Below are 9,110 nucleotides of genomic sequence, written 5' to 3' on the forward strand. Positions count from 1 at the left end.
GCTCTATTTTAAGTTTTTTTAATAAAGACAGCGCTCCATTTCTCAAACTGACGCCTCATTTCCTTCCCTCCCAAGGTGTCATGAAGTCTTCCTGCTTGGTTTAGAGAGTTTTCTGAGCAGGTGAGGGTTTTTCAGAATAAACAGGCTATGATGGCTGTGAGTCAGCACCCCTTTCTCCTAAACTCACGATTGCAGGAGGGCTCCGGCAATCAGAGCAGAGGAGGCGTTCCTGGCTCCATGTGCAGAAGGAGAGCCTGGGAATGGGAGCTTTGAACTTGCCTGTAGCGAGAACTCTAAGACCTGAAGACACTCTGCTCTCATGAATAATTTAAAACTGCCGCTGAGTCAAATTATTCTTTAAAGGAAACTACTTTCGTGGTCATGTTTAACCATTAGTAATTATGCCACTTTCTTTTATTATAGGTAATGTATGAAATTGTTGGAGCAATTGAAAAAAATAAAGACTCCCTTTCACAGAATCTTCTATTTGTAATGAAAAGTAAGTTTTCCCCGTACGGTTAAAATGCCACACATTCTTTATGTCTCTGTCTCTGAACGTGGTCCTATAAAATATGCCACCAGCTAAGGATAATTGAACTATCTTTCGTGTTCTAATGCCCAGACTAATAAGGAAGGGACCTTGCCATGCTACACACTGGTTACAATTTAATTTGGAGTCTAGTAGAAACCATAATTTAACTAAGCTTTTAGCAGATAGAAATATAAAACACCTTTACCAGTTTGGCATGTGAATATAAAGAAGCTCTTGTGTGAAGACTGATGAAGATGCATGTGGCTTCCACAGTTATTTAGGCTACAGCAGGGTGAATTTCATTACTTAAGATGACTCTGGAGCACATCTAAGGGTGGTATTTTATTCTTGTGTACTTTCAGCTATAAAAAAACTAATGCTTACAAAGTAAAATGAGGGTACAAACTGATATATACATACACACATGCATATATGTCTATATCCATATAAATTTATGGGTGACATCTACTTAGTGAACCTTAGTACTTTATATACATATCTCTATACATATATGTATAATTCTATACTACATGTAAAATGATGTACTGGGTTTATATGTGGTATAATTATATATATCTCTGTATATACATATAGATCTATACAGTTACATATATGTATAGTTCTGTCTCCTCTAGTAATTATTTTCCTAATAGCAGTTCTGCAGTGATTCACAATTTCTTGATAAACCTCTTCAGCGAATTAAAATGTATCATCTTTGTGCTCTAAGTTGCTCTGAGTGAGATGGAGCCACTTATCATTCCTGGGAAAAGAAGCATATCATAGCCTTTCATGAAATAGTTGGATGCCTTTGAGCTGGAAATAAGACATCCATATCACTTCCGGCTGGAGGAATATATTTACCTTAAATGAAATAGTAGAGTTGCAGTATATTGCTTTTCATGGGGACTGACTCTGCTTGCCTCTCAGAATGTATGGTTATTGAGTTCTCTTAAAGGCTGAGACTGATGATAAAAACATGGACTTGGAATAATACTGTGTAAAAAGAAAGAAGTGAGATAATTGATCTTCTTGATTATCACTGGAAATAGCTTCCTTCTAGTTTTCAAATATTTGGACTTTCATTCATAAGATACTTAAAATTTTATAACGTACATAAAATCCATGTATTTTATGAAGAACTAATATACAGCATGTTTTTTTTTGTTATTGTTTTTTGTTTTGTTTTTTTTGCGTACGCGGGCCTCTCACTGCTGTGGCCTCTCCCGTTGCGGAGCACAGGCTCCGGACGTGCAGGCTCAGCGGCCATGGCTCACGGGCCCAGCCGCTCCGCGGCATGTGGGATCTTCCCGGACCGGGGCACGAACCCGCGCCCCCTGCATCGGCAGGCGGACTCTCAACCACTGCGCCACCAGGGAAGCCCTACAGCATGTTTTCAAGGTTGGCACTAGGCCTCCCTTTTTTTTGTATTTCACGGTGACAGAATATGTATTTAGAAAGAAAACATGATGGCTTCAGATATTGCAATTCTGCTTATCTTAACAGAGTCCCTATATCTTAAAGTCATTCTTTTGTGTATGCTTGCTAACAAGTGCCAAGAGAAAACAGGTGAATCTTATTTTATTCTAAATATTTTAGACTGTACATACATCTGAGCAAGACGACAAATTTGCAACGTGCCCTTATCATGTTCATATAAGAGGTGCGAAGCATTTTCTGCAGAGGGCTAGAGAGTAAATATTTCAGGCTTTGCGAGCCGTAAGTTCACTGTTGCAAATACTCAACTCTGCTATGATAATGAGGAAGCAACCGTAGACAATACAGATGGATGTGGCTGTATTTCAATAAAACTTTATTTACAAAAACAGGCAATGGGCTGGATTTGGCTCACAGGCCACAGTTGCTCACCCGTTCTATCACACAAGCAAAGATGCATGGTTGTGATAGTATTTTATGAATCTAAGGAATGCTTTGACACTGCAAATAGTTATTAAAAGCAAGTGTAATGTATAGATAATAGTAATAATTCCTGTCTCCAGGCACCTTGCTAAGTACTCTGCTTACAGCATCTGATTCAATTCTCATAGTATCCAAAAGCTCCCAGGTGTGGAAGGAGGCAGGGTCTGTGGCAGGATCCCTACAAATCCAGCTGTGTCTGTGACACCCCTGACCAGTGCAGACAGGGAGCTGGGTGGCACAGCTCACACAGACAGTGCCCCCGTTGATGCCCAAGATGGGAAATCAAGTCCACTTGACTCAGAAAGAAGCAGGTAAAGTCCAGACCCTTAAGTCTACTTATAAGTAGACGAGATTTTACTATCTGTTGTCAATGATGCTGTTGGCATTTCTGCATACCTGCTTATAGACTGTGGGCACCTCAGTTAGCTCAGCCCGTTTTACGGGCAGAAAGGTGCCCAGTGCATTGTGTCTAGAGCCCAGAGACGGATGCTTCCCATCGCAACGTGTATACAGGGTGACGTGAAGAAAAATGCCTGCAGCAAGTGACTCCTAGAAATAGGGAAGGGAGGCCAAAGCTGTCTCTTCGCTAGGGACTTCCTTCTCAGGCTCTAGGTGGCAACACGATGGACAAATTTCTCTTTTTAATGTGCCAAGGAACCTGCTCTCACCTCCCACTGGCTCAGCTTATGGGCCGGGCTCTACTGTTAGGGTTGAGGCCTGATGGCACCTCCATCGTAGGGCGATGCTACCCCTGCTTTACCTTCATGCAGCCTGGGTGTGTGATCCAGAGAAAGGACAGAAACAGGTCACTTACATGTTTTGGTTCATAGTCATGTCTAGTGTTTATAGATGTAGTAAAGCCTTTTTCCCCAGTTATGGGAGTACCAAGTTGCACTATTTATCTGTGGTTCCATCCATCCACAGACTAGCTAGAAATATAAATAATATTTTTAATTAAGTTAAATAGGCCATGGTGTTATGTGTTTATTGTTTCACTGTTTGTTTTTAAATGATTTCAAACTTAAAGTCACAAAATTAGTACAAGGAACTCCCGGATGCTCTTTTCCCAGATTGACTTTTTTCCTTTCCTTTTCTCTCTTCCTCTCTCCTTCCTCCCATCTCCGTGTGTGCGTGCGTGTGTATGTACGCACACTCTCGGAGCCACTGGAGAATGGCCAAAAGTGTCTTTGTGCCTAAATACTTTGGTCTCTATCCTAAGACCAAGGACATGATCGTAGATGTCCTCAGTAAATTATCAGACTATTAAACATTGATATGATACCAATATCTAATTCAGAGTTTACGTAACACTCTACCATTTACCCCACTAATGTCTTTCCTAATGATTTTTCCCCCAATTCAGGACCATTTGCTGACTTTACCTGCCATTTCTTGTCAGTCTTCTTTAAGCTGGGACATTTCCTCAGCTTTCCTTTTTCTTCATGACATTAATATTTTAAGAAGTGGAAGCCCAGTTTGGTCATTATTTTGATACTAAAATTGCCCAAGACTTGGCCAGTGAGAACCCCTCCAAGCTAGTTCCTATGTCCTTTTGACAGGTTCTCGTGTCTTTTGGGGCACTTTCTTACATTCTGGCTTTTTCCAAAGTGTTCTAGGGTCTTCTACCTTGCCTCAGATCCAGAATTGGCCACTTATCCAAGAAGACTTGATTTATTTTAGAAGTGAATGGTGTTAAGAAACGCTAAGAAATGGGGGCAGGGTGAGCTCACTGCTACTGGCATGTTATTGCTTTTAGATCCTTTCAGAACTAGAAAATGTAAGATATAGGCATAGATTTTACATATATATGTGTGTGTGTATATATAGATATAGATATGGATAGATATATCGCAGTATATTATTGTGATACCTATAATTTCCGGCCAGCACCACAGGGTTCCTTTTTGCCTTCCTGCAATCCATAATTGTATCTCCCTTCTCTGACCCTCCTCCTAGCTCCCTATTTGTTTATTCATATAGCGACTTTTCACTCAAGGCACTGCTAATAAATATACTAGCTGGGCAAACAAAATAATCTGAGTGCAGAAATGGTGGAAACTAAACCACTTTGCTCCTGAACGCCGCCAGCTGTCCGATGGGCTAAGACTGATCCTGAATGATTTATGCATGTTACATCACACTTTAATCTCGCAGGAATCCACAGAGTAGGTACTCGGGTGGTTATTTCACAGAAAAGGAAATTAAGGCTTAAAAACTGTCTACATCCAGATAGAAGTAACCCAAGAAACATGCCTTCTAGATCCTTAACTGTCGCAGACATGGCTTTCACTTTGCTATTCAGATGTGTCCATCCATTCATGAGCCCATTTCTCCCTGAGGTGTCAAGAAAGACATATGGACCCAGAATTACCAGAATTTTTATAACCTAACATCTAATATATCACCTTGCTTTCACCTTTCCAGCTTAACTGGATCAGAAAAAGAGGCACTTTTCCCCCTAACAGCTGAGACAGCCGAATGAGACAGGGGCTCCCCAATGTCTGCATTCCACTCGGAGAGAGGTTCTTCCTGGGGACGTGTGTCCCTGGCACTTATTTTCCTGGAATGGAGAGCTGCTGACCAAAACCATTTCATGACTTGGTCAAGTGCACTGAGGCCCCTTAGGTCTGAGCAGGTCCGATCCAGTTCTGGCTGTTAGGAGAGCAGTAAGTGCCACTCAGCTCAAGAGCAAGGGATTCAGGGCTCAGGTGGGGGACAGGAGAGCATGGGATCTGGACCAAGGGCAAAAAAAGGTCAGGATTCATCAAACAGCATGATGAGTAGTGGGGAAAATTAAAAAAGAGGCAAAAGGAAAAAGGTAGATTCCTAAATTCCCCTCCCCACTCAGAATGTTTTAGTGGTTAGAACGCTCGGATGACGTGTGAGCTTAATGCTTGCATGAATTACGATTTTAATGCCGCTTACGATATTCATTTATTTATTTCCTAGCTAGTGAAAATGTCATGATCAATCATTTGTTCCAGTCGAAACTGTCACCAACAGGAGCCCTCGTACCCTCCTCTCCTTCTTTTAAATTCAGAGGACATAAATCTGCCTGGCTCAGTAAGAAAATGACGCCTACTTCAATGATTGGAGAAAACAGGAATTATCTAGAACTTAGTAAGGTAGGAGTTTCTGTGATCCGTGTCTGGTTGTTTTGAAGTTTGCTTATTAAGCACATTTGCTTCTTTTAAAGAAAAACAAGCACAACCCTCAATGCTAATGGAAATAAATTGATATTTTAATTGAAAAAATTAAAGGAAAGACTGCTTACCTAAAGTACAACCCTCTGAGGACAGTTATAAGAAAGTGCAGTGGAGTGAAAATTTGATAGCAAATAGAGAATCAGTCATTTTATTTGTTGTCTGTGCAGCATCCTTTTTACATCTCATCTCTGTGACTGTCTTTTTGATGAATGGGAGGTAACTTCAGGGACAGTAGGATTAAAGGGAATAAACTTAGCTACCTTATTCTGTTGATATTAATCACTTCAGACGCTTTAGGTCTCTAAACAATAAGCTGTAGTTTCTCATATAGACATAGTGTATTTTTCAGGTCCTAGAGTGTTTTCACTGTGTTTTGTAGATTTTTAATTTATTTCAGCATTATACTAATTTTTTATTGGGGTATAGTTGCTTTACCATGTTGTGTTAGTTTCTGGTGTACAACGAAGTGAATCAGCTATATGTATACATATATCCCCCTCCCTCTTGAAGCTCCCTCCCCACCATCCCACCCCTCTAGGTCACCACAGAGCACCGAGCTGAGCTCCCTGTGCTATACCGCAGGTCCCCACTGGCTATCTGTTTTACACATGGTGGTGTATTTATGTCAAACCTAATCTCCCAGTTCATCCCACCCCACCCCCGCTGCCCTGTGTCCACACGTCCATCCTCTACGTCTGCGTCTGTATTCCTGCCCCGCAAATAGTTTCATCTGTGCCATTTAACGGGTATTTGTCCCACATCAGCGTGGTTGTACTTATAACCTAAAGATTCTGACGATTTGTAAAATAGAACAAAAAATTCAGTGAAGAGTTGTTTCAAACTGAAATGTTTTAAGTTTATGAATTCAGTGCCCAGTTGTAGCCCAGTTTGTTTTGCTTGCCTTTATAAAAACTCTTAAAAAAATGAGAAATGTGGTTGGGAAGGTGTCCAGGACAATCAATCTTAGAAATTCAGTCATTGTAGCTTGCTGAACTGCATTTTCACTTACCAATTAAAATCAAAGCATAATTAAAATCAACTGTATTATAGAAGAATGGCAGAAATGTGTGTAGCGTATTAGAAGTGTGTGTGTGTGTGTGTGTGTGTGTGTGTGTGTGTGCGCTCCTGAGTGTGTGTGTATGTGTTTAGCCATTAGACCCTAGATTTAAGGATCCTTTGATATAGTTGTTCCAGAACTGGACCATCACAGGAATTCAATCTCATTGCATATAAAATGGCATCTTTTACATAAAAAGGACAAAGTGTTCCCCTTGTAAAAAGCTCAATCTTTATTCCTGGTGGTTTCGCTGAAACTTCTGGCCCTTCCTTTCTCAATCATCCTGGAAATCATGAGCAAGAAATCGCCACACACCTCCAAACTGTAATTTTTAACCTTAATTATTAAACATTACCAGGCATAGATGCCATTAGTCTTTTCCCTGAAGGACTGCAAAAGCGAGATAATTCACAGCAGTTCCTCCACCCGGAAAGGGAAATTGAGTGTTCAATTTCAAGATTTATTTATTATGATTTTTCCTTAAGTGTTCCATTCCTCTCTTCCCTCCGAGGGTCCTCACCCCTGCACACCCATCCCTGTGACCAGCAGGGTAGCCATCTACCCACCCTTCAACTGAGCGTCACGTTCGGCTTTGTGTTTGTAGAAAACAAGTTGATCTTAGACCGATCGCTTCGTTTTCCATTCCCTTGTCAGTTACAATTGATCTTTTCAGCTTGACAGTTCATCTCAACGGAAGGAAATGAGCTATTGCCATGATAGCAATAGCACCGTATTGACAAGAGTGTTTCATCAAACTTTTTGTTCTATTGAGACCTTTTATTTTAAGATAAACGATTTTGGATCGATAGATCTGTTGGTCTCAGTCTGTATGATTTCGTGAAATGTGATAATACATTAGTGGCTGAGGTTTCTTTTAACCCCTGGTGGGATCTAATTAATTACTTTCTGCCCTTTCATTCTTCACCCACTGGCTTCATTTTCACTGACTTCTTTTATCTGCATTATCATTTAATCTTTGCTACGTATGAATTATTTTCTTTTAAGAGCTATATATAACTACCTATGGAAGAAAACAGTCTACTGTCATTTTTCACAGGCAAGTAATTTACTAACCCCTTTTAGTCATTAAAATAAAGAAAAAGAAAAGGAAGGGAAAGAAACAATGAGTAGGCCACTGATTATAGTCAAACTTACGGAACAAACCAGTGATTGTTAAAACATCAAATCTTTGTAACGTAAAATATCAATAGTATCCTTTTACCCCAGAGTAAGCTACATTTCATGATAAACATGCACAATTAGTAATACAATCGGGATACCAGGGTGAGTTTATTGTACCACCAAGCAAGTCAACATCTGTCTATTCTCAAATTAAAGTAGATGCAGGTTCGTGACAGCCATGGACTTGAAAGGCTACAGAAATGCTTATTTTACATGTAGCTGCCCATTTTTCTAGCTCATAGTACCATTACAGAAAATCATTTGGCACTGATTTTTATAGTCTGTTTTAAATCTACATCTGCCTGTAAGTGAGTTTATATGAATCAGAGGGTTAATCTTTTCCCTCTAAACTGGAATTTAGTAAAATAAACCTGCTCACCCTTTCCTTTTGTTTTCATTACAGTTATTAAAAAAGAAAGGAAATTCTACATTTCTTCAAAGACTAGAACGGGGAGGCCCGGCCACCATTGCATCGCAACTCAGGGTTAGTGAAGTTTTCAGATTTCAAAAACTTCCATTTTGATTATATCAACTGTAGAGGGTTTACATGGAATTTTCCTTCATTTTCAGCACTTAAAGACCTTCAAAAAAGTAAGCATGCACGCACGCGCACACACACACACACACACACACACACACACACACACACACACACACAAAGCAAGTGAATGCATAATAAATAAGAATCATGGGTTGAAGATAAAGATTTTTATTTAAAAATTGCTTTACCTTGTCAGTCGGTGTCTTCTTTGGGGAATCAGTCGTGCTTTACTTCTCTCCTTAGAAAACTCTGATGGATATCACTGGAAAACTTCAGAAGTGCACTCCACACTTTATTCATTGCATCAAGCCCAATAACTCGAGGCTGCCAGATACTTTTGATAATTTTTACGTGTCTGCTCAGCTGCAATACATTGGGGTCCTGGAGATGGTGAAGATCATCAGACACGGATACCCTGTCCGCCTTTCCTTCTCGGAGTTCCTGTCAAGGTAGGTTTTGCTCTTGTGTCCACTGTTCCCAGGACCATGTTGATAATATTGTAGCGTGGATCTTCTGTTTTCTTTTCTGGCGTTTCTTTTATTATTCATATTCTTTTATCCTGAGTAGACAAAATACTCTGGGAAGCAATGAAATACACTGACAAAGCTTTATATAAAAAGTTACTGGGCTTCCCTGGTGGCACAGTGGTTGAGAGTCCGCCTGCCGATGCAGGGG

General features: G+C 40.2%; 1 protein-coding gene across 1 annotated transcript in view; it reads left to right on the top strand.

Annotated features, from left to right (window-relative positions):
• Positions 1-9,110, top strand: part of MYO16 (myosin XVI) — a 463,256-nt gene that overhangs the window by 327,091 nt on the left and 127,055 nt on the right. Inside the window, exons 25-28 of the mRNA XM_007451283.1 lie at positions 424-499; positions 5,399-5,574; positions 8,298-8,378; positions 8,679-8,884. Coding sequence (XP_007451345.1) covers positions 424-499; positions 5,399-5,574; positions 8,298-8,378; positions 8,679-8,884 — 539 coding nt within the window. The remainder of the gene's footprint in view (positions 1-423; positions 500-5,398; positions 5,575-8,297; positions 8,379-8,678; positions 8,885-9,110) is intronic.

The sequence above is a fragment of the Lipotes vexillifer genome, unplaced genomic scaffold (genome assembly GCF_000442215.2).
Source record: "Lipotes vexillifer unplaced genomic scaffold, Lipotes_vexillifer_v1.1 scaffold2194, whole genome shotgun sequence".
Taxonomy (NCBI): domain Eukaryota; kingdom Metazoa; phylum Chordata; class Mammalia; order Artiodactyla; family Lipotidae; genus Lipotes; species Lipotes vexillifer.